General features: G+C 42.3%; 1 protein-coding gene across 1 annotated transcript in view; it reads right to left on the bottom strand.

The window, feature by feature from the left end:
- The window catches only part of LOC311144132 (aspartate--tRNA ligase, cytoplasmic-like), a 31,779-nt gene extending 6,207 nt beyond the window's left edge, over nucleotides 1-25,572 (bottom strand). Inside the window, exons 1-9 of the mRNA XM_084180119.1 lie at nucleotides 25,392-25,572; nucleotides 20,016-20,118; nucleotides 14,413-14,442; nucleotides 14,175-14,232; nucleotides 12,566-12,658; nucleotides 11,308-11,410; nucleotides 7,575-7,677; nucleotides 7,228-7,308; nucleotides 6,394-6,453 (exon numbers count right to left, since the gene is read on the bottom strand). Coding sequence (XP_084036245.1) covers nucleotides 6,394-6,453; nucleotides 7,228-7,308; nucleotides 7,575-7,677; nucleotides 11,308-11,410; nucleotides 12,566-12,658; nucleotides 14,175-14,232; nucleotides 14,413-14,442; nucleotides 20,016-20,118; nucleotides 25,392-25,414 — 654 coding nt within the window. The 5' untranslated portion in view covers nucleotides 25,415-25,572. The remainder of the gene's footprint in view (nucleotides 1-6,393; nucleotides 6,454-7,227; nucleotides 7,309-7,574; nucleotides 7,678-11,307; nucleotides 11,411-12,565; nucleotides 12,659-14,174; nucleotides 14,233-14,412; nucleotides 14,443-20,015; nucleotides 20,119-25,391) is intronic.
- Nucleotides 25,573-25,875: the final 303 nt, after the last annotated feature.

Raw genomic sequence — 25,875 nt, 5'->3', positions numbered from 1 at the left:
CCTGGAATGCATTTCAATTAACAGGTGTGCCTTCTTAAAAGTTAATTTGTGGAATTTCTTTCCTTCTTAATGCATTTGAGCCAATCAGTTGTGTTGTGACAAGGTAGGTAAAAGACCAAGTCCATATTATGGCAAGAACAGCTCAAATAATCAAAGAGAAATGACAGTCCATCATTATTTTAAGACATGAAGGTCAGTTAATCCGGAAAATGTGAAGAACTTTGAAAGTTTCTTCAAGTGCAGTCGCAAAAACCATCAAGCGGTATGATGAAACTGGCTCTCATTAGGACCGCCACAGGAAAGGAAGACCCAGAGTTACCTCTGCTGCAGAGGATAAGTTCATTAGCATTACCAGCCTCAGAAATTGCAGCCCAAATAAGTGCTTCACAGTGTTCAAGTAACAGACACATCTCAACATCAACCGTTCAGAGGGGACTGTGTGAATCAGGCCTTCATGGTCGATTGCTGCAAAGAAACCACTACTAAAGGACACCAATAAGAAGAAGAGACTTGCTTGGGAAACACGAGCAATGGACATTAGACTGGTGGAAATCTGTCCTTTGGTCTGGAGTCCAAATTGGAGATTTTTGGTTCCAACCGCTGTCTTTGTGAGACACAGTGTAGGTGAACGGATGATCTCCGCATGTGTAGTTCCCACCGTGAAGCATGAAGGAGGTGTGATGGTGCTTTGCTGGTGACACTGTCTGTGATTTATTTAGAATTCAAGGCACTTGTAGGTAACAACACATCTGCCACACTGATCCTCAACACGGGGGCCCCTCAGGGGTGCGTGCTCAGTCCCCTCCTGTACTCTCTGTTCACCCATGACTGCATGGCCAGGCACGACTCCAACACCATCATTAAGTTTGCCGACGACACAACAGTGGTAGGCCTGATCACCGACAACGATGAGACAGCCTATAGGGAGGAGGTCAGAGATCTGGCCGTGTGGTGCCAGGACAACAACCTCTCCCTCAACGTGACCAAGACAAAGGAGATGATTGTGGACTACAGGAAAAAAAAGAGGACTGAGCACGCCCCCATTCTCATCGACGGGGCTGTAGTGGAACAGGTTGAGAGCTTCAAGTTCCTTGGTGTCCACATCACCAACGAACTATCATGGTCCAAACACACCAAGACAGTCGTGAAGAGGGCACGACAAAGCCTATTCCCCCTCAGGAGACTGAAAAGATTTGGCATGGGTCCTCAGATCCTCAAAAAATTATACAGCTGCACCATCGAGAGCATCCTGACTGGTTGCATCACCGCCTGGTATGGCAACTGCTTGGCCTCTGACCGCAAGGCACTACAGAGGGTAGTGCGTACGGCCCAGTACATCACTGGGGCAAAGCTCCCTGCCATTCAGGACCTCTATACCAGGCGGTGTCAGAGGAAGGCCCTCAAAATTGTCAAAGACTCCAGCCACCCTAGTCATAGACTGTTCTCTCTGCTACCGCACGGCAAGCGGTACCGGAGTGCCAAGTCTAGGTCCAAAAGACTTCTCAACAGCTTCTACCCCCAAGCCATAAGACTCCTGAACAGCTAATCATGGCTACCCGGACTATTTGCACTGCCCCCCCACCCCCTCCTTTTTACGCTGCTGCTACTCTGTTAAGTATTTATGCATAGTCACTTTAACTCTACCCACATGTACATATTACCTCAACTACCTCAACTAGCCGGTGCCCCCGCACATTGACTCTGCAACGGTACCCCCCTGTATATATAGCCTCCCTACTGTCACTTTATTTTACTGTATATATAGCCTCCCTACTGTCACTTTATTTTACTTCTGCTCTTTTTTTCTCAACACTTTTTTTGTTGTTGTTTTATTCTTACTTTTTTTTGTTTAAAATAAATGCACTGTTGGTTAAGGGCTGTAAGTAAGCATTTCACTGTAATGTCTGCACCTGTTGTATTCGGCGCATGTGACCAATAAAATTTGATTTGATTTGATTTACTTAACCAGCATGGCTACCACAGCATTCTGCAGCGATACGCCATCCTGGTTTGGGCTTAGTGGGACAATGACCCAACACACTTCCAGGCTGTGTAAGGGCTATTTTACCAAAAAGGAGAGTGATGGAGTGCTGCATCAGATGACCTGGCCTCCACAATCACCTGACCTCAACTCAATTGAGATGGTTTGGGATGAGTTGGACCGCAGAGTGAAGGAAAAGCAGCCAACAAGTGCTCAGCATATGTGGGAACTCCTTCAAGACTGTTGGAAAAGCATTCCAGGTGAAGCTGGTTGAGAGAATGCCAAGAGTGTGTCTCAAGAAGGCCAGTTTTATTGCTTCTTTAAATCAGCACAACAGTTTTCAGCTATGCTAACATAATTGCAAAAGGGTTTTCTAATGATCAATTAGCCTTTTAAAATGATAAACTTGGATTAGTATGAAAAAAATGTATGCACTCACTAACTAAGTCGCTCTGGATAAGAGCGTCTGCTAAATGACTAAACATTTTTTTTTTAAAGATTAGCAAACACAACATGCCATTGGAACACAGGACTGATGGTTGCTGATAATGGGCCTCTGTACGTTTTTTTTTTTTTATCAGCCGTTTCCAGCTACAATAGCCATTTACAACTACACTATATTTCTGAACAATTTGATGTTATTTTAAAATGGACAAAATAATTGCTTTTCTTTCGAAAACAAGGACATTTCTAAGTGACCCCAAACTTTTGAACGGTAGTAAATACAGTTGTGGTCAAAAGTTTTGAGAATGACACAAATATTAATCTTCACAAAGTCTGCTGCCTATAGGCAATTTGCATATACTCCAGAATGTTATGAAGAGTGATCAGATTTACATTTACATTTGAGTCATTTAGCAGACGCTCTTATCCAGAGCAACTTACAGTTAGTGACTGCGTACATTTTATTTTTTTTTTCATACTGGCCCCCCGTGGGAATTGAACCCACAACCCTGGCGTTGCAAGCGCCATGCTCTACCAACTGAGGTACACGGGATCAGATGAATTGCAATTAATTGCAAAGTCCCTCTTTGCCATGAAAATGAACTTCATCCCCAAAAAAACATTTCCACTGCATTTCAGCCCTGCCACAAAAGGACCAGCTGACATCATGTCAGTGAGTCTCTCGTTAACACAGGTGAGTGTTGACGAGGACAAGGCTGGAGATCACTCTGTCATGCTGATTCAGTTAGAATAACAGATTGGAAGCTTTAAAAGGAGGGTGGTGCTTGAAATCATTGTTCTTCCTCTGTTAACCATGGTTACCTGCAAGGAAACACGTGCCATCATCATTGCTTTGCACAAAAAGGGCTTCACAGGCAAGGATATTGCTGCTAGTAAGATTGCACCTAAATCAACAATTTATCGGATCAACAAGAACTTCAAGGAGAGAGGTTCAATTGTTGTGAAGGCGGCTTCAGGGCGCCCAAGAAAGTCCAGCAAGCGCCAGGACCGTTTCCTAAAGTTGATTCAGCTGCGGGATCGGGGCACCACCAGTGCAGAGCTTGCTCAGGAATGGCAGCAGGCAGGTGTGAGTGCATCTGCACGCACAGTGAGGCGAAGACTTTTGGAGGATGGCCTGATGTCAAGAAGGGCAGCGAGGAAGCCACTTCTCTCCAGGAAAAACATCAGGGACAGACTGATATTCTGCAAAAGGTACAGGGATTGGGGTAAAGTCATTTTCTCTGATGAATCCACTTTCCGATTGTTTGGGGCATCCGGAAAAAAGCTTGTCCGGAGAAGACAAGGTGAGCGCTACCATCAGTCCTGTGTCATGCCAACAGTAAAGCATCCTGAGACCATTCATGTGTGGGGTTGCTTCTCAGCCAAGGGAGTGGGCTCACTCACAATTTTGCCTAAGAACACAGCCATGAATAAAGAATGGTACCAACACATCCTCCGAAAGCAACTTCTCCCAACCATCCAAGAACAGTTTGGTGACGAACAATGCCTTTTCAAGCATGATGGAGCACCTTGCCATAAGGCAAAAGTGATAACTAAGTGTCTCGGGGAACAAAACATCGACATTTTGGGCCCATGGCCAGGGAACTCCCCAGACCTTAATCCCATTGAGAACTTGTGGTCAATCCTCAAGAGGCGGGTGGACAAACAAAACCCCACAAATTCTGACAAACTCCAAGCATTGATTATGCAAGAATGGGCTGCCATCAGTCAGGATGTGGCCCAGAAGTTAATTGACAGCATGCCAGGGCGGATTGCAGAGGTCTTGAAAAAGAAGGGTCAACACAGCAAATATTGACTCTTTGCATAAACTTAATGTAAATTGTCAATAAAAGCCTTTTACACTTATGGAATGCTTGTAATTATACTTCAGTATACCATAGTAACATCTGACAAAAATATCTAAAAACACTGAAGCAGCAAACTTTGTGAAGACCAATACTTGAGTCATTCTCAAAACGTTTGACCACGACTGTATATATGTATAAATAAAGAAAAACGTCAGGAGTTGAGCAGTTTGATGTTCGCACAAAACTAGAAGCTCCTCCACAAACACACACCTTTAATATTTGAAAAGGTTGCAAATCAATGGAACACTGATTTTCAACTTTGAAGTTTAAGAGTGGGATGCAGTCATGGCAGTTTCTATGATATGAAGACTGACGTATTTTAACATTAGCATATAAAGGTTCCTCTGAACAAAATGTGTGGAGTAGATAACAACCCAGTCAACAAAACGACCCACACACAGATTTGAGTCAGATATTACACAATGCCAAAAAAGAGTCAAAAACAGACAACAACACTGCTTGCGTCACATCTTGCCCTGTACAGTCTCGACACCTTTATTTTCAGAAAAGGGAGTGGAGACAGGGTGCATTTCACAATAATCTAAGCGTTTAGAAAATAAACCTGAGATATAGAGCTCTTTGTCATCTTTTCAAAACCTAACATTGGCAATTCATTCTGGTTGTATACAGAGGTCAACTTAGTGGCGTAGAAAATAACCCAGTCATCAAAATGACTTGTGATGAGGCACATCAATAAACTGGGTATTACACATCATGTCTGGGAACGAGCAGAGGAACAGCCAAAGTCCCCTACCCTAACAGCCAATAGGTGTGTTCTTCTCACTTAGTTCTCAGTTGATCAGATTACTCATTTCTTAATATGACTGGTGTTATTACTAAGGATTTTTTCAACCAGTTCTATCTGGTTTCATCTCTGGTTTTAGTAATCTACACAAAGAGTTTAATACAAAAAGCTCTGAGCCTCCTGATTGAACACTGAAAGCTGAAGGCTCACATTTCTATCTTCTAGACTTTCTCAAAGCCCTGAATGGGAGTTTTCGGACTCTCTCATTGTCAGAGAATGAATCTGCAGACAATGACTCTGGTCCAGAAGACCCTGGTAGAAATGGTCAACTGATATGTAGCCTATAGTTGACTGTGGTTGGAAAATAACTCCTGCTCTGATGAATAACTGCCACTTCTGGATAACACTAGATAAAATTGCTAAGCAAATACCTAGTGAGCTAACCAAACTGCCATGAAAGCCTGATTAGAAACAGACATATAAAAATGTGTAACATAACTCCTGTGCAAAACACTTCTCTCTACTGGGAGGGGGGGGGGGGGTAATAAAACAGAGCGAGAGCGGAATAACTCTTAGTGCGTCACTCTCGTTGACATGCAAGCTCCCAAAACAATAGCGTGTAACGGCCCATGGCTTGTGGTTTTGGTCACACGCCACCACCACCACTCATATTGTGCCTAACGGATAGTACTGTATTTCCCTAGAGAGCATCAATCATTTATTTTCAACAAAATGGCTAGCCTGTACACTGTGAAAAAGTGAAGTTATTTGTGAAAAAATCCTTTCATTTTCACTAAAACAGTGCTCGGTTGTTAGGAACCTTTTCATTATGGTTGCCCTTTATTGTTGACTGGGGTTAAGGATAGGGGTCTGTCTGTGTGAAACCCTGTTTATGGGTTTACTCTTCATTTAAGTGTGGTTGTGATAACAGGCCCAAGTCCTCAAGCTCAAAGAGACATTGTGTAGAAACAGGTGTTGTGACAAAGCCAGGGTGAGGCGAGCACTAGGGCTGTTTTCCTGCTACTGCTGCCACATCACTAGTGTGGGTGCGCTTCAGAACAGAGCAGAACAATGAGGCCTCTAGCAGAGTCTGGTTTAGCACCACCTCTCCGTTAACCTCTGAACTCCTGCAGTTCTATACTCCACTCTACCAGCAGGCTAACTCACGGGACTGCAAAAAGGGATAGATACGATTCTGTCAAAATGGCAGGACTGCCCATCTTATCATTTTTCATCATCACAATATTTTTTGATACAAATGTAGCGTCTTCAAACCCAATTTGAATCTAGAATAACTCATTTCTTTTTGGTGGAATTTAACACTGGTTGAAGTGTGATAGTGTAGTAGAACTTACCCTGAGATCAATGACTCGGTTGTCCAGTCTGGTGTCCTGGTTGACCGTCGCTCTTCCATCCTGAGTAAACGCATAACCATAACACAAACATCATTTGACCACATTACAAAACATTTAAGTATTAAACACATCTGAAGTACATCGGAACAAGCTATTGGACAAGTGTGAAAACACAGTACGACATTGAAATATGATGTGTAACATGATCTATATGTGTTCTAATGTTTGTTTATTTCCTCCCCTGGAAATGAACCACTATCCCGTTCTATTTTTAAATCTTATAAACCTGTTTTTTATTAAACTAATACAACTAATTTACAAACAGTAAAAGAGCACCAAAGCTCCTAAATGTTACATCACAGTATGCCAAAGGTTGTCAGGCTTCCATGGCGCTCCCATGGGGTTAAAACAGGCTGTGAGAAAGCTCCACACATCCTGCTCATATTGAGTCAGAACATGAAAGAGAGACCAGTCAGTTATAGCCTCCTCCCCAACGGTAGGTGCTGTAACTGACAGAAAGACTCCCCACAGGCAACACCCTAGACACAACTGCCGCTGGGGCTGGCTTACTGCATAAACACAGACACACTTCAGCTGTCTCTGAACCACACTGGAGAGATCACCCTTAACACAGACACTGACTGACAACGTGACAGTATAGAACCAATACTATTCAAAAACAACAGTGGCAGGCCTTGAGTGTGGGAACGCAGTCATGTGTTTTTCACCCAGCATCAGGACGGAGGAAGTTCTCTGGATGAAATGAGTTTGACCTTTGATCAGCAACAGAAAGCTGCCTGTGCGAGGCCCAGGAGCCCAGGCCCTCATCCTCACCTCATCCCCCTCTCCTTCCGGTCTCACGCAATCCTCCAGCTGCAGGGGCAGACGAGGCTCGGCCTGGCTGATCACAAAAATCTAAAACAGTAAAAGAAGGTGAGATTTGTTTTTAGAAGGGAGACGTTGGTTGAAATAGATTCACAGTTAGAAAGTACCTCTAAACTCAAAGTACTTTCCAGGTTCAACTGCTAGGCAGAATGGAAAGTACCACAATTTCAAAAAGAGAAAGCACTCAAAGGAAGTCGTAGACTGATATCTTTGAACCAGTAGTTCCTCTGATTCACGGCTGTCCTTCCTGTCTGTCTGTCTGTGGTGTGGTCAAACAGAGCAGAAGACTGACCTACCCTCTCAATGTGCAGCTCCACATCCTGCTGAGAGCAGCTCTCAATCTTCTGCTCCACCTTCCTCACCACCGCCTCCACATCAACGATGCTCTCCTTGTTGATGCTGCAGATGGGGGGGGGGGGGTAAAGAGGCACAGCGCTTAGCAGTCTACACAGATCAATTGAAGTCAAACGAATGGGAGGCTATCTGAGAACTGAACGTCTCCATTCCAAACCCTGATTCACACAGTCACAGAAGCTTTTCATGATCTGATAAAATTGGTGGGGGGTTTGTTGTGCAGTTGGTAACCACGATATAAAGAAACAAAATACAAATATTATAACACTCTAGGCTACATAAATTCACCTGATGCTACTCTTCCATAGGCAAAATGTCACAGGATGATGTTGTTTTGAGCCACGGTTACCATTGTGTCAGACATTCCTATTTTCTTTTGATTTAATCAGCCGATTGTGACAACGTGTAAAAACCAAACATCACAGATATGAACTACAGTAAAACACCAGTGGCCACACAACAATAAGACAGAGGTTAAACAATCCTCTTAAAGACATGTTGAGTGACTACCAGCGCAGGCCACTGCTCTCCTATCCCACTGTCCTAGCCCCCAGGAGAGCCTCATAGAAATATGAAGAACTGTCAAAACCAACACATAGCATGGGGCCAGATGGAGCAAGCCCAGTGTAATCCTTCCCCTCTTCTCATTAAAAAGCAGTAATGAGAGACAAGAGAGTTGTGAATGGTGAACCCAGTCAGTCCACTGCAGCTGCCTCAGTCAGACATTTCACACTATGGGGGATCAGCTAGACAAATAACGCCCACATTAATAACCTCCTCCCTCCAACACCTGGCCAGCCTGCCCGGGGACAATGAACACTGCCCATCAACTAATATGAGTAAGTCATACAAGTAAGACTTTTGATTACCTAGACTAGCGTCATGTCCATGGGGTGTGTTTCAAAGCACTTCATGGCTACCGACGTGAGTGCTACAGGGCGGTAATCATTTAGGCAGGTTACCTTCACTTTCTTGGGCACAGGGACTATGGTGGTCTGCTTGAAACATGTAGGTATTACAGACTCGGTCAGGGAGAGGTTGAAAATGTCAGTGAAGTTACTTGCCAGTTGGTCCGTGCATACTTTGAGTACACGTCCTGGTAATCCGTCTGGCCCCGCGGCTTTGTGAATGTTGACCTGTTTAAAGGTCTTGCTCACATCGGCTACGGAGAGCGTGATCACATAGTCGTCCGGAACAGCTGGTGCTCTCACGCATGCTTCAGTGTTGCTTGCCTCGAAGTGAGCATAAAAGGCATTTAGCTCGTCTGCAAAGGCTGGTCATGGCTCACATCAACACCATCATCCCGGAAACCCTAGACCCACTCCAATTCGCATACCGCCCCAACAGATCCACAGAAGACATAATCTCAATCGCACTCCACACTGCCCTTTCCCACCTGGACAAAAGGAACACCTATGTGAGAATGCTGTTCATTGACTACAGCTCAGCGTTCAACACCATAATGCCCTCAAAGCTCATCACTAAGGTAAGGACCCTGGGACTAAACACCTCCCTCTGCAACTGGATCCTGGACTTCCTGACGGGCCACCCCCAGGTGGTAAGGGTAGGCAACAACACATCTGCCACGCTGATCTTCAACACTGGGGCCCCTCAGGGGTGCGTGCTTAGTCCCATCCTGTACTCCCTGTTCACTCACGACTGCGTGGCCAAGCAAGACTCCAACACCATCATTAAGTTTGCTGACGACACAACAGTGGTAGGACTGATCACCAACAACGATGAGACAGCCTATAGGGAGGATGTCAGAGACCTGGCAGGGTGGTGCCAGGACAAGAACCTTTCCCTCAATGTGAGCAAGACAAAGGAGCTGATCGTGGATTACAGGAAAAGGAGGTCCGAACAGGCCCCGATTAACTTTGACGGGCTGTAGTGGAGCGGGTCCACATTACCAACGAACTATCATGGTCCAAACACACCAAGACAGTCGTGAAGAGGGTACGACAACACATTTTCCCCCTCAAGAGACTGAAAAGATTTGGCATGGGTCCCCAGATCTTCAAAGAGTTCTACAGCTGCACCATCAAGAGCATCCTGACCTGTTGCATCACCACCTGGTATGGCAACTGCTCGGCATATGACCGTAAGGCGCTACAGAAGGTAGTGCGTACGGCCCAGTACATCACTGGGGCCAAGCTTCCTGCCATCCTGAACCTACACTACCAGTCAAAAGTCTGGACACACCTACTCATTCAAGGGTTTTTCTTTATTGTTACTATTTTCTACATTGTAGAATAATAGTGAAGACATCAAAACTATGAAATAACAGATATGGAATCATGTAGTTACCAAAAAAGTGTTTTATATTTGAGATTCTTCAAATAGCCACCTTTTGCCTTGATGACAGCTTTGCACAATCTTGGCATTGCGTCGCAATCGCTAAACGTAAACTACTGGAGACACTGTCATTTTTGGAGACATGTTTTTGACACGGAAGCACTACTGTAGCTAGCAATAAAGTGTAGGAGTGATTGCTAACTAACTGTAGTCAACTTTAACAGTGGGGCGGAACAATTAACTTATTTACCGTTAATTAGTCACCACCAAAACGTCTCCAGTAATGTTAACTTTTTGATGTTTGTGACGTTTCCACTTTCCAAGCATATTGGACTGACTTACTGATCATAAAATAAGTGGTGTTGGGCCTGTACAGTCCTTCCATTTACATTTGAGTCATTTAGCAGACGCTCTTATCCAGAGCGACTTACAGTTAGTAGTCCTTCCGTTTACACTTCGTTCATCTTAATTAAGTGTAATCATGTAAACTTAAAGAGATTAGAACATATTTGACATACTTGGCTTGGAAAAGTACAGTATCCTCGTTGTTATGCTTTTCCAGTAGCAGACTAAGTTGAGTCTGACCCATAGGTGAAAGTAAACCGGTAGGGTCCGGTACAGGAGTCCCGGGAAAATAATTAGTAGGGGTATGCCGTACCGGTTGAACGTGAGCCTATCACAATAATTAAAACAAAAATGCCAAGAAAACTGTAGGCCCTTACACTATTATTTATCATTACCGCAAGTCACCCGCCTGAAACATTTATGAAGGGACTTGAAATAATGTGGAATACGCTCAGAATGCGGTGTGGTTCGACGATAACAGTGACATTTTGCAAAGGCAGAGATGAGTGGCTGAGACAGACGCGCCGACAGTGGACGCATCAATTCAGGTTACAGGTGTAGGAAATCACTGAATGTCATTCATTAAACTTATGGGTGTTTTGTTAGTTTGAAGTGATTGTTTGGTAATCAGATGAAAACAGCATGAGTGGTTACGTTAATGCCACATTAAAAGTGAATACATTTTAAATGGTAAACAATAAACTTTCAGACCCATAGAGATCATATTATATTAACAGGGATTCTATATGTAATTCTATGTTTATGCCCCCCCCCCCCCCCCCAAAAAAGAAATTCCAAATTGGAGGACCCAAGAGTGATTAATGATGCTCAGGCTCTTCCCATCTGATCTACTGTATTTACTCTGTTATCTGGGCAGGAATGGCTCCATTAAACACTGCTGTATCCCACTTTTGTCATGAGGTGAAAAATTATTGATTCCTTCAGAATGTGTGAAAATGGATTGGGCCCATTAGGAGCCAGCTTTTCCCACCATTGTTTGTCGGGGGCCTACAGGAAATGCAGTCTTGTACTCACTTGGCAGCAAACTTCACCATCTGCTTGCTGGCACGCTCCCCCACGGCAACCAGGGCCTGCACGTTAAACTGCTGCTGACGCAGGACCAAGAAGCACTGCTTCCCTAAAACGATGACAACCGTACAATAGGCATCAGCAGGGGCCCTCTCATTTGGGCTACAACACCTATTGCACTTGTCAAACCAGGTGCCATGGTGGTTCTATAAAATGCCATGTCTCTATCTCAGGCCAACAGGGCAGAGGTCATACCTGCTTCAGATCCCCACCTCTCACCCATTGAAACGCTTTTCACAGCATTTCCAGGTAACTGTCAGAACCGTGAACGGACGACCCTTTGAAGAAAGGTGTATGGAGGGAGGCTGAGAGCTAATTCCCAACCAAACACCTTGAGAGACTGTGTAAACCAGGTTTGTCAACCATCATGCCAACATCAGACACCACCCAAGTGCTTTGATGTGGCTTCCTCTGTTCATTGACTGGGGGGGGGTGAGAGGAGTGCTGCAATCGCAAAAAAAACAGTCACTTCATCCCAGTGTAAACCAGGATGTTATTCTGCTCTTAAGGACATCCTTCACTGTGGAGCTGAATGAAGGAACGGAGGGGGAGGAAAATGGCTTTTGACACGGAAGTTGTCCTGGAAGGAAGCCGTCGCAATATCAACATAATCAGATGGTTTATTTATTAGCATATTGTTAGCACAGATGTGTACGTGCTCGACGTTTCTAATAGTTTTGGATGGGATCCGACAGTTATACAAGATTCAATGAGTTCATTGTATTATAGCCTCAAGTTCTGACAAGTTTGGAAAATAACAATTTAATCCATGTTTGAGGTGCCATTTAAGTAACTGAGCTTCGGTCTGAGTTTTCAAACTTTTCAAATAGGAACTTGCATGTGCCTGTGCAATGAATCTATAATAGAAAAAACATAGCGCTCTGCGACCCCCATCCCCTATGTCCCACATCACCCGCAAATAAGGTAAAAAACTAAAGTCTGGTTTCATACTGTGATTTTCCAAGATTGTGCACAACTCTTTTAGCTTTTTGACCTTCCATATCTGACAACCTGAGGGGAGTTGACTGATAAAAATGAAGCTCTTCTCTGAATAGTGACTATTTGGCCCAAGGACAGTTGGTAATCTTTTTGGAAACCCAACGGTTCAGTTACGGCGCCGTTCAGATTAGAAGCCTGGCTGTGTCCTGAGGACTAAAGGGAAAAGATGAATGATATGGAGCTGGACAAAGATGGAGACTCTCACCTTTAGCTCTGCTGGTGTGAATCCTGGCGCGCACCCAGATCAGCCGGCCAGCCTTCTCAGGTGTCAGCTCCTGGACACGCACCAACCCTCTGTCTGGCTCACAGGGGAAGAAAAGTGTGCCTTTCAATAAAACTTCAAAAGACCATATACCTCCCTCCCCCTCTACCCACACACACATTCACACAAAGAAGCTCATGGGGCGTCCACTAATTCGGTGCCTTTTGAGAAGCGTAACTTGGTAAGAAAACAAAAATGTTTGATTTCACCTCATTTTAACATTCTGTCTTAAAGAGCACATATTCAACTTCATAAAAACAAATTTTCCCATCTCAAGAGGTAAATAAAATAAATATAAATATATATATATATATATATATATATATATATTAATATATATATATATATAGTAGGCCTAAGTGCCAAATAAAGTAACAGCCATAAATCCCTAGACAGGGGGAATGGAAACTTGTTGTATGCTACAAGGAGCGGCAATTGAATGTAAGCTTCACCTAAAAAATGTAATGCTAAAACGTTGTTATGCTCGACCCATTCCGTTTTCCACCACAAAACTGCAAAAAAGAGTAGAACCATTTCACCTGCTTTTACACTATGATTTGAATATTAGATGTTCAATGTTCCTTTTGAAATACATATTTAAAAAGGAATAGTTTCACCATTATAAACGCGAGTTCAGTTCACGTAACAGGGTGACCTTAAAATGAGGGACAGACGTAAATGAATCACTAATCACATTAAATAAAATAATAATCTTTAGAAATGAGTGTCAAAGCAACAAAATAACTAGGACTTTACAATGATGGTGAAATTTGAAGACATTTTGGGATTAAGTGGGTTGAAATCCTCCTCGAAGTGACACAGGGTTGAAAATGCAACATTTTGGCACTTTAGCAAGCCTTTATTCATTTAAAAAATGGATTGATTAAATTACCCATGTGGTCTATATTAAAAGGGCACTTCATTTAATATAAAAGGCTTTTAAAATTCAATGTTGGTGTGCAATTTCTCCTTAAAATATCTAAGGGACGCAAAGGGCACTCTATTCGTGGAACGACCCTCATATTACAAGGAGAACAGAAGTCATAAATATGAAACACTACGCGGCCCTGCGTAGAAGTCGCCCCATTCTCTGTCTTCTGACAAATGGACTATATTTTGCCCTGTGTCACTGAGGCATGCTTAACGTTATTATGATCGGCTAGTGGAGACAGAGAGCGGCCTCATGCGCCCCGACAGCAGTGAGCCGCCCATTTGGCTGAACCTGATTCCACCCACATGAAAGGCAGGCTGTCTCTCTCCTGCTTTCCTCATCCCAGTGGACAGGCATGCAGGTGAGACGGCAACTTTGTTCTCTGCCATTGGAGCTGAACGAGCAGGCAGACGACCCATCTGTCTCGGTCACGTTTATCTGGGAGTTACGGCACGCCACAATCATCTTTGATATCTACGCCGTCTCTACTACTGCCACCATGTCAAAGAGTCACTCAGATATAATCACGTTATCTATATTCCTTAACATTAGTGGCTGCTGAAATGGAACATGTTGTTGGAACAAAGAAGAGAGGAGGTAGTTGTTGACTGTACTACTGACCCAGTTTCTGCTGGGACTGTACCATCGGGGGGACACCGTACCGATCCTTGGCAAAATCCTGATGAATAAGAGAAGCATTAATCTGCTAAGCATTCAAATACAGTAGCTTTATAGGAAACATCACTAGAGGAGCATTCATTTCCATTTTCCTTTGGTATTGCACCATATAGAAAAGGTGTAAATAAATATTTAATATCTGAAGCTAACTGAATTTGAATTGATCCTCCTGGATACTTACATCGTCATCTGTGCTATGTTGGTCAGCAGCCTGAAAAGAAGAGGCAAATCAATACAGTGGGACATAGGCCTAACATTGCATTTAAATCATGGTAAACTGCCTTGTATTAGGAACAGCAAGTGGACTGATATTATCTGTGCAACGACTTATTGGTTACCTTTTTATGCAAAATCTCCAAACTATGAGCATTAGTATTAACAGTTAGGCTACCATTTAATTTCCCATGCAAATTGATATGTCTACGGTATTGGCTGGTGGAATAGAGGGAGAGTGAATGGCATGGCCATGGAACTGGATGGATGCTTTTACAGTTTCTAAGATCCAAGGGAAAGCATATTCCATCTGAAATATAGGCTACTTTAAGTGTTTCCCCTAGGATATTTTTCAGCAGCGGTGGTTGACACCATCTGAAATAACTGATGCGCGCCACTGCACTGTAGGGAGATGAGGAGCAAGCGGTGGCTTTGCAACCAATATAAGTTGTAACTTGTCACTATGATCTTAAAGGGTAGGTAGCATAAACATAACATATGGATTTGCATTAGTATACGGATCAAATGTCACAATGCAAAGTTACACCTCACTTTTACATTTTTCAAGTAATTACATAAAACCGATCCTAATTCATAAGAAAAGCCGAAGTCATGTCGGAAAATTCTGTTCCTTCAAATTAAACCAAATCGTTTGCACTCATGACTACTCGATTCAATTTTATTTTCAGCCAAATTACATGAAAACATACATTAAATGAGTTTGAATAGGAAATATAGCAAAATGCATACGAAATGTAGTCACTGACAAGGTTAGAAATAATGATTTTTAATTGAAATAATAATTGTGTCCTTCAAACTTTGCTTTCAACAAAGAATCCTCCATTTGCAGCAATTACAGCCTTGCAGACCTTTGGCATTCTAGTTGTCAATCTGTTGAGGTAATCTGAAGAGACTTCACCCCATGCTTCCTGAAGCACCTCCCACAAGTTGGATTGGCTTGATGGGCACTTCTTACGTACGGTCAAGCTGCTCCCACAACAGCTCAATAGGGTTGAGATCCGGTGACTGTGCTGGCCACTCCATTATAGACAGAATACCAGCTGACTGCTTCTTCCATAAATAGTTATTGCATAGTTTGGAGCTGTGCTTTGGGTCATTGTCCTGTTGTAGGAGGAAATTGGCTCCAATCAAGCGCCGTCCACAAGGTATGGCATGGCGTTGCAAAATGGAGCGATAGCCTTCCTTCTTCAAGATCCCTTTTACCCTGTACAAATATCCCACTTTACCACCACCAAAGCACCCCCAGACCATCACATTGCCTCCACCATGCTTGACAGATGGCATCAAGCACGCGTCCAGCATCTTTTCATTTGGTCTGCGTCTCACAGATGTTCTTCTTTGTGATCCGAACACCTCAAACTTCGATTAGTCTGTTCATAACACTTTTTTCCAATCTTCCTCTGTCCAGTGTCTGTGTTCTTTTGCCAATCTTTTATTTTTATTGGCCAGTCTGAGATATGGCTTTTTCTTTGCAACTCTGCCTAGAAGATCAGCATCCCAGTCGCCCCTTCACTGTTGACGTTGAGACTGGTGTTTTGCGGGTACTATTTAACGAAGCTGCCAGTTGAGGACCTGTGAGGTGTCTGTTTCTCAAACTAGACACTCTAATGTATGTCCTCTTGCTCAGTTATGCACCGGGGCCTTCCACTCATCTTTCTATTCTGGTTAGAGCCAGTTTGCACTGTTCTGTAAAGGGAGTAGTACACAGCGTTGTACGAGATCTTCAGTTTCTTGGCAATTTCTCGCATGGAATAGCCTTCATTTCTCAGATCAAGAATAGACTGACGAGTTTCAGAAGAAAGTTATTTGTTTCTGGCCATTTTGAGCCTGTAATCGAACCCACAATTGCCGATGCTCCAGATACTCATCTAGTCTCAAGAAGGCCAGTTTTATTGCTCCTTTAATCAGCACAACAGTTTTCAGCTGTGCTAACATAATTGCAAAAGGGTTTTCTAATGATCAATTAGCCTTTTAAAATGATCAACTTGGATTAGCAAACACAACGTGCCATTGGAACACAGGACTGATTGTTGCTGATAATGGGCCTCTGTACGCCTATGTAGATATTCCATTAAAAATCAGCCGTTTCCAGCTAAAATAGCATTTACAACATTAACAACGTCTACACTGTATTTCTGATCAATTTGATGTTATTTTAATGGACAAAAAAATGGCTTTCTTTCTAAAACAAGGACATTTCGAAGTGACCCCAGAATTCTGAACGGTAGTGTATATGTATATACAGTTGAAGTCGGAAGTTTACATACACTTAGGTTAGAGTCATTAAAACTTGTTTTTCAACCACTCCACACATTTCTTGTTAAGAAACGATAGTTTTGGCAAGTCGGTTAGGACATCTACTTTGTGCACGACACAAGTAATCATTCCAACAATTGTTTACAGACAGATTATTTCACTTATAATTCACTGTATCACAATTCCAGTGGGTCAGAGGTTTACACACACTAAGTTGACTGTGCCTTTAAACAGCTTGGAAAATTCCAGAAAGTGATGTCATGGCTTTAGAAGCTTCTGATAGGCTAATTGACATAATTTGAGTCAATTGGAGGTGTACCTGTGGATGTATTTCAAGGCCTACCTTCAAACTCAGTGCCTCTTTGCTTGACATCATGGGAAAATCAAAAGAAATCAGCCAAGACCTCAGAAAATTTTTTTGTAGACCTCCACAAGTCTGGTTCATCCATGGGAGCAATTTCCAAACGCCTGAAGGTACCACGTTTATCTGTACAAACAATAGTATGCAAGTATAAACACCATGGGACCATGCAGCCGTCATACCGCTCAGGAAAGAGACGCGTTCTGTCTCCTAGACATGAACGTACTTTGGAGCAAAAAGTGCAAATCAATCCCAGAACAACAGCAAATGACCTTGTGAAGATGCTGGAGGAAACAGGTACAAAAGTAACTATATCCACGTAAGAACGAGTCCTATATCGACATAACCTGAAAGGCTGCTCAGCAAGGAAGAAGCCACTGCTCCAAAACCGCCATAAAAAAAGCCAGACTACGGTTTGCAACTGCACACGGGGACAAAGATCGTACTTTTTGGAGAAATGTCCTCTGGTCTGATGAAACAAAAATAGAACTGTTTGGCCATAATGACCATCTTTATGTTTGGAGGAAAAAGGGGGAACCTTGCAAGCCGAAGAACACCATCCCAACCGTGAAGCACGGGGGTGGCAGCATCATGCTGTGGGGGTGCTTTGCTGCAGGAGGGACTGGTGCACTTCACAAAATAGATGGCATCATGAGGAAGGAAAATGATGTGGATATATTGAAGCAACATCTCAAGACATCAGTCAGGAAGATAAAGCTTGGTCGCAAATGGGTCATCCAAATGGACAATGACCCCAAGCATACTTCCAAAGTTGTGGCAAAATGGCTTAAGGACAACAAAGTCATGGTATTGGAGTGGCCATCACAAAGCCCTGACCTCAATCCTATAGAAAATGTGTGGGCAGAACTGAAAAAGCGTGTGCGAGCAAGGAGGCCTACAAACCTGACTCAGTTACACCAGCTCTGTCAGGAGGAATGGGCCAAAATTCACCCAACTTATTGTGGGAAGCTTGTGGAAGGCTACCCGAAACGTTTGACCCAAGTTAAACAATTTAAAGGCAATGCTACCAAATACTAATTGAGTGTATGTAAACGTCTGACCCACTTGGAATGTGATGAAAGAAATAAAAGCTGAAATAAATAATTCTCTCTACCATTATTCAGAAATGTCACATCCTTAAAATAAAGTGGTGATCCTAACTGACCTAAGACAGGGCATTTTTCTAGGATTAAATTACAGGAATTCTGAAAAACTGAGTTTAAATGTATTTGGCAAAGGTGTATGTAAACTTCCGACTTCAACTGTATATATATAGTACCAGTCAAAAGTTTGGACACACCTACTCATTCAAGGGTTTTTCTATAATTTTTTACTATTTTCTACATTGTAGAATAATAATGAAGACATCAAAACTATGAAATAACACATATGGAATCATGTAGTAACCAAAAAAAGAGTTATACAAATCAAAATATATTTTATAATTTGAGATTCTTCCAATAGCCACCTTTTGCCTTGATGACAGCTTTGCACACTCTTGGCATTCTCTCAGCCAGCTTTACCTGGAATTATTTTCCAACAGTCTTGAAGGAGGTCCCACATATGCTAAGCACTTGTTGGCTGCTTTTCCTTCACTCTGCGGTCCAACTCATCCCAAACCATCTCAATTGAGTTGAGGTCAGGTGATTGTGGAGACCAGGTCATCTGATGCAGCACTCCATCACTCTCCTTGGTAAAATAGCCCTTACACAGCCTGGAGGTGTGTTGGGTCATTGTCCTGTTGAAAAACAAATGATAGTCCCACTAAGCCCAAACCAGATGGGATGGCGTATCGCTGCAGAATGCTGTGCTAGCCATGCTGGTTTAGTGTGCCTTGAATTCTAAATAAATCACTGAGTGTCACCAGCAAAGCACCCCCACACCATCACACCTCCTCCTCCTCCATGCTTCACGGTGGGAGCCACACATGCGGAGATCATCCGTTCACCTACTCTGCGTCTCACAAAGACACCGCGGTTGGAACCAAAAATCTCAAATTTGGACTCATCAGACCAAAGGACAGATTTCCACCAGTCTAATGTCCATTGCTCATGTTTCTTGGCCCAAGCAAATCTCTTCTTATTGGTGTCCTTTAGTAGTGGTTTCTTTGCAGCAATTCGATCATGAAGGCCTGATTCACGCAGATGTTGAGATGTGTCTGTTACTTGAACTCTGTGAAGCATTTATTTGGGCTGCAATCTGAGGTGCAGTTAACTCTAATGAACTTATCCTCTGCAGCAGAGGTAACTCTGGGTCTTCATTTCCTGTGGCGGTCCTCATGAGATCCAGTTTCATCATAGCGCTTGAAGGTTTTTGCGACTGCACTTGAAGAAACTTTCAAAGGTCTTGACATTTTCCGTATTGACTGACCTTCATGTCTTAAAGTAATGATGGACTGTTGTTTCTCTTTGCTTATTTGAGCTGTTCTTGCCATAATATGGACTTGGTCTTTTACCAAATAGGGCTATCTTCTGTATACCACCCCTACCTTGTCACAACACAACTGATTGGATCATACGCATTAAGAAGGAAAGAAATTCCACAAATTAACTTTTAACAAGGCACACCTGTCAATTGAAATGCATTCCAGGTGACTACCTCATCAAGCTGGTTGAGAGAATGCCAAGAGTGTGCAAAGCTGTCATCAAGGAAAGGGTGACTACTTTGAAGGATCTGAACTGAGATTGTCCCTAATGAGAGAATGAAAATGACCCACCAAAAATACCATTCTTCATACACCTTTCAACTTTCTCCCACTTGCTTACGATGCAACAATGATACCCAACTTTTAAGAAAATTGCTCTTTGTTTGAGTGGACAAAAATGAACCAACAACGACAGGAATCGCAAAACAATGGACCACAACCCCCCCCACCCCTGCCCCGCCCGATTGTGTCACGTCAATAGCTGTGAGGGGCAGAGAGGATTACTGACCAGCTTGGCCTGCTTCTCAGCCTTCTTTGCCACTTTCTCTGCTTCCTTCTGCTGTTTCTTCAGGCCTTTCTTCGACGGGGCCTGGTCCGCCTCCTCCACAGCCCTGCAACAGGAAATCAAGACCAATGCAAAACATATAAGTCAACTAGCTAGGTAAATTTTTTTGGGCTTCCTGTAGGAAGTTTTTGACCGGTGGGAAAATGTGTTCCAGCCATCATCACCACCTCTGGATGTGGCTAATGACATAGGTTGATGAGCCATGTTGCTGTCCAGGCTAACAATAAACACAGCTACTGGGGAAAAAATTGATTACTTAAAATTCTAGGTCAATACGGACTACAAGGGTGTAGCTATACAATAGCTATTTGTCTCCAGACTTCAGACTGAGATCAAAGATTCCATGAAAAATAAGAACTTTGCGCTTCCTCAACAATATTACTACGCATATTGCACACACACAGCAGGAGGCATCTCTCTCATCCCAACCTGTGATAGTGTGGGGTTGTGTCATTGTACTTACTGACAGTAAGCATCTCCAGGAAATAACACTGATCAAAGGAGAACGGTGATATAAATAGCAATATAAACAACAATCACAACAGCAACAGATGGCATTAGGCAATGACTTCAAAAGAAGGACCTGCCAGTGCTTTTACAATGTTTTCCGTTCCACTTGTTTCCTTTCGCAAAGGAAATCATAAACTCAAAATTCGTGACATTGAATCATGAACATTTTCAAACAATATCATCCTTATCTCCTGTAATTCTATAAAAGCAACCCCTGGGAACCATATGAGCATGTCAGAGTCAGGATGAGTGAGGGCAATTAAGCACATTCACACCTATCTACATATCCAGTGGCATTAACACACAATGAGGAGAGGAGGAAATGGTGGTAGGACCCCTGACCAGGCTGCAACTGATTTAATGGCATCTAGCTTCACAGATGACATTGGCCGTTTTCACATTGACGATAGCAAAGGGACATTTGAGAGGTTCTCGAAAGGTATCGATACTCGAGAGACAATACTGTTGTGTAAACTTGTGAAATGATCACCTCTCGAGCGCTAGGCTACTTCCGGAGGTCGCGCACAACACTTGCCCCGCTCCGAGTGTGAACAGAATTGTCTCGTTGAGCTCAACACTCCTACAGTATAAATGGTAATAGCAGAGCAATGTTTTTGAAACTGCTGAAATGTATAGCCATTTTCCTTATATTTCAGACTTGTTTTATTGAGGTTTTACTTGAAATGGTCTGTTACAGTCTGAAATTGGCACAGTAGCTGTCGCCTGAGAGCTGCACTGAGCCACGGAAAACTATGGAAGCCCATTCCCACCAACATTTCTTTAAAAACATGTTGATACCATCTTAAAATGTTGACGTATGCAAGTCAACATTTTGAGATAAGGAAGTGAAACAACGCAAGTCAACTATTTTGAGATAGTAGATCATACAAATAGAATATGTTTTTTCATTTGTAACATTGTGTGGTGATTTCAGAGTTGGCACCACAGGTTCCTGAGTGGTGGGGGGGACATTGTTTTCCTGGGAACCAGAGTTTCTCCTGATCTGGTAGGCTAACCTAACCAGGTAAAACTCCAGGTATGACATAGTAATAATTCAGCAGCTGCAATAACAAAAAAAAAACGGTTTTATATGGGCTATGATGGGACCTGAGTTTTTAAATAATCAGGTCATATGGTGAAAATTAAATTTAAAAAAACGTATGGGAAAACTCCTGGCCATAAGAAGGATGAGAACATTAAAATCCTGTCAAACAAATCATGAGGCGAATCAGTCTAAACAACAGTACTTTGTCCTTCTTTTCAATGCTTTTCTGTCAATATTTTTTATTAAACAAAAAAGAAATTGCTGGGGCAAATGCCAGCTCGCCACACGTCTGCCGGCGGCCCTGCTGAGCTGATCTCTGCTACATGGATAGAAGGAAATTGCCACACAATGCTGCAAATTAAAAAACATAACCTGTACGATCTATATGCATATTATTTTTGGGTGGTGGGAATGGGTTTCTATATATATATATATATATATATATATATATATATTTATTTATTTAAAAAACAGCTCAACTCCCTGGTGAATACCCAATTAGCTTTTACCACATGTAGCCTAATGATTTGCATGATATTCATAAAAATGAAGCATGGTTTGTTGTAATGTTGAAAGGTAGGCCTACTGTACTTTTTTATTCGTATTACAGGGGTAATCGTTCATTTTTGATAGGCTAACATTACTTGATGAAGACATGGTGTTAGCTTGTGCTAGCAGTAACTCTGTGCTTTTGTCTTGAAGCTCAAATGTAATGAGTGTACAGATGAGAAAATAAACCCTTTAATTATCTGCACATGCTTGTGAATTGCTGCATTATTCAAGAGTGTTTTGTTGCAGTAATTAAGAGTGTAATATGGTAGATGCATGAAGAGTTGCTTGCTTAACATTAGCTAGTAGCTAGCTAGCTAGTAGAATAGTTTCCCATGCTTAGCCTCCTGGCTAGTGGCTGGCTATTGTGACATTTACGGTACTTTTGAGCTGCAAAGCAAGAAAGTCAACCGAACCCTCTCTAAGTATATGTACATATTAAGTAAATAGAAATTTCGTCCCGATAACTCTATTCAGTGAGAATAAGCCCATATTCCTCCAAATGAAAGACTCAGAGAGTCCGTGTGACTACTTCAACATGTGCCATCATGCATAGACTATGGGTTATTTGACAGAAAACAAAGGAAGACTTGATGTGTTGAATAAGTGAAAGTAAGATCAGACATGAACTGACTGATTAAGCGCCCTACTCATTTCTAATTTTCATCATTTATAGGCCTACTTTAACATTTTTGTCTCCACTTTTTGGGACAGCTGCTGCCCCCATGACACCTGGGCCACGTTCAGTTACAAAACGTTCTTGAACGTTGCAGATAGAAATCCCATGAATAGAGCTGATGTGATTCCTTATTCTACATGACGGAGAGGCATGTTTGTTCTACATACTGTAGCATATTTCTATCTGAATGTTCCAAAACGTTGCGCCCCTGCCCTCATGTAAAATGCTGTGAACATAGCAGGGCTTGACAGTAAAAAAAAGTGTCACTTGTCCATAGGACAAATAGGACAGATGTTTTACTTGTCTGAAACCTCAAGTCACTTACAAATTAAAAGAACATCTGTAACACCATGGGCCAAAATGGTGCCAGAAAATTGTGTTGCATAATGTAAGGAACCACTTCACAAAATAAAAAGCACTGGTATTGACAATGGAAGGCTGCTGGTCTCTAAATCAAGGGACTGCTGAGGAGCTGATTTTTTACAATGTATTAGAGCAGGGCTGGAGCAAAAGCCTGCACACTCAGTAGCTCTCCAGGACTCTCCTGGATGATGGTTGGCGACCCTGCAACATTACAATTACAACCAAATACTTTTTATGTTTTTATAAAATAATTCCCTCATACAATTACCAGGGATCAAATGGCTAAGGTGAGCGACTTCAAAGCAAGGTAGCTAACTAAGACATGTTTATCTCTTTTCAGGGAAGATCTAGGAGTTACTTGTCAATTAGGCTATTCTAAGATATATTTTTTACGTTGTCAGAATTATATGGCCAGTATTGAATAGAGGAGAATCCCATCTTTCCAACGGTGTCAGAATGATTTCAACACCCAATTTTGAAACACTTGAGAGACATTTACAACCGGAGTACTCAGCATTGGTTTCATCAAATGTGCACCCATATCAACTGTGTGGCGGCCATTTGCGGTTGTACACAAGTGCCGGTGGAAAGTTATTTAGGACATTGGACATGACAATGACATTAATACATGCGAATAGGTAAATAGTTAACTAGCGAGAAAACTTGCCAAACTACACAATATGTTTTGAATTGGCTATCTAATTAGTCTGTTGTATATCATTATTTTATCTGCTGCTGCAATGTCTCTCTCTCCTCTGGCAAAGGCCCACTCGCACTGGCACGCATGCAGGTATGCACACACCATGACTTTTACAGCTATAACTGTGCAAATAACTCACTAACTAGCAATGAATATCAACAAATGTGCATACGCGGCTATGCTCGCTTTGATCTCAAAAACGCATCTTGCGACTGCATGATTGAAAGACCGCTGGTGCCTGTCAATGCAGGCCTACAATAATTATACTGCGATGCGTTCTGTAGAGATTGGGAGGACAGTGCGCAACACACCACATGCAGAGGACACTTTGATCCAATTCTGATCGGAGTAACCTAATTATTTGATAGTGTGATTTTTGCGTGATGTTTTTGTTTACTTGTCCACTCTGACAATTTAAATCTATAATCTGCTTGTCTTACAATTTGTTTAACTTGCCCCGGCAAGCGGACATGCGTTAATGTCGAGCTTATTGTTATTCATTACATTGACACACAGCCAGTTGTAGTTGTTCAATGCACACTATATGCAAACATTTTGAGTGGCATTCATTGATGTTACACATTTATGCTATACAATGTCCAACACTGACTGTCAAACAGGGATCCAGACTTTACAGTAAAAAAAATAATAAGGTTTATTTCTGTCCCAAAATCAATTGTAATGCTTCCCCTACACCTGCCTAGCTGTTTTAAGGAAAACACTGTTTTTTATGACATGGTTGTGCTCTATGAAACTGCCACTGGTCAAACAACTGGTGGAATGTGTATGGATCGACAGGTTATGTCAAGTTCGCTTTTGAAGAGCCTTTACAGCCACACTCAATAATGAATGGTGGGACAGAAAGTAGGCCAGTGTCATTTGATGTAATACATGCAGCAATAAATTACAGCTGACTACCTCCCTCTCAAATAGGTTTTATACGATATACCGGTAGTTTTTTTACATCATTTATTTTGAGCATGGAGGAATCCAAATTGCAAAATGACAGTTCAACCACTAAATCAAGGCTTTGTTGTTTTAACTAGCAAGCTAGCTACCGAACTAACTACTGGGTTCAGCACGCATGAAAAGCAGTTGTTAGCCAGCTAAATTAAGTGGCATGTATTCTTGAGCATGATGGCACGGTCAGAGAGCATTGGCATGCATGGTGGTTAGCTTGCTACTGTTAAGATACTAGCAAGTTAGCTAGGTAATTAGCTAGCTAACTGTCAGAATTTAGCTGTAGTAGCAAGTGGAAAGAAACGTGGACTTCACGGCTGTAGCTGCTATTCGTGACGTTTTCTATGTTTTAAATTGGATAGCTAGCAAACTAGTTTACTTTCTTGATGGAAAACTGATCAATTAAATTGCTGATGCAATCATCTGCAAATACAACCGGCGTTAGCTAGCCAGCAAGCTAACGTTCGCGTTTAAAACATTCTGAGACACGAGAAAGCTGATCATTTCTCTTACCCTTGGACTCCATCTTTAGTCATGACAGTTATTATTATTTTGAGATTGTAGTTAGTTGATATCAAACGTTTCTTGACAGTTACTTCTGAGACAGAGTCGTGGGTGGTAGAAGAAGGACCTGTTTCCCTGATGCACAGGAAAATAGTTTATATCAATCCGGGCAGAAACTAGGTCAAAGAACAATAGTTCCGCAAAAGCTGTGGAAATATCATCCTGTCATCTTTCAAATCAAATTGGATTTGTCACATGCGCCGAAAACAGCAGGTACCTTACCGTGAAATGCTTACTTACAAGCTCTTAACCAAAAACGCAGAGTAAGAACATATTTGCTAAAACAACGAAAGTAAACACAATAAAACACAATAAAATAACAATAAAGAGGCTAAATACAGGGGGTAAATAAACTCCAGTAAAAAAAAGTAACACTATACAATAACAATAAGGAGGCTATATACAGGGGGTACCAGTAACGAGTCAATTTGCG

Source organism: Coregonus lavaretus (genome assembly GCF_964263955.1).
Source record: "Coregonus lavaretus genome assembly, chromosome: 16".
Lineage (NCBI taxonomy): Eukaryota > Metazoa > Chordata > Actinopteri > Salmoniformes > Salmonidae > Coregonus > Coregonus lavaretus.
The sequence above is the reverse complement of the archived record's forward strand: the minus strand, read 5'-3'. Positions and strand labels throughout refer to the sequence as shown.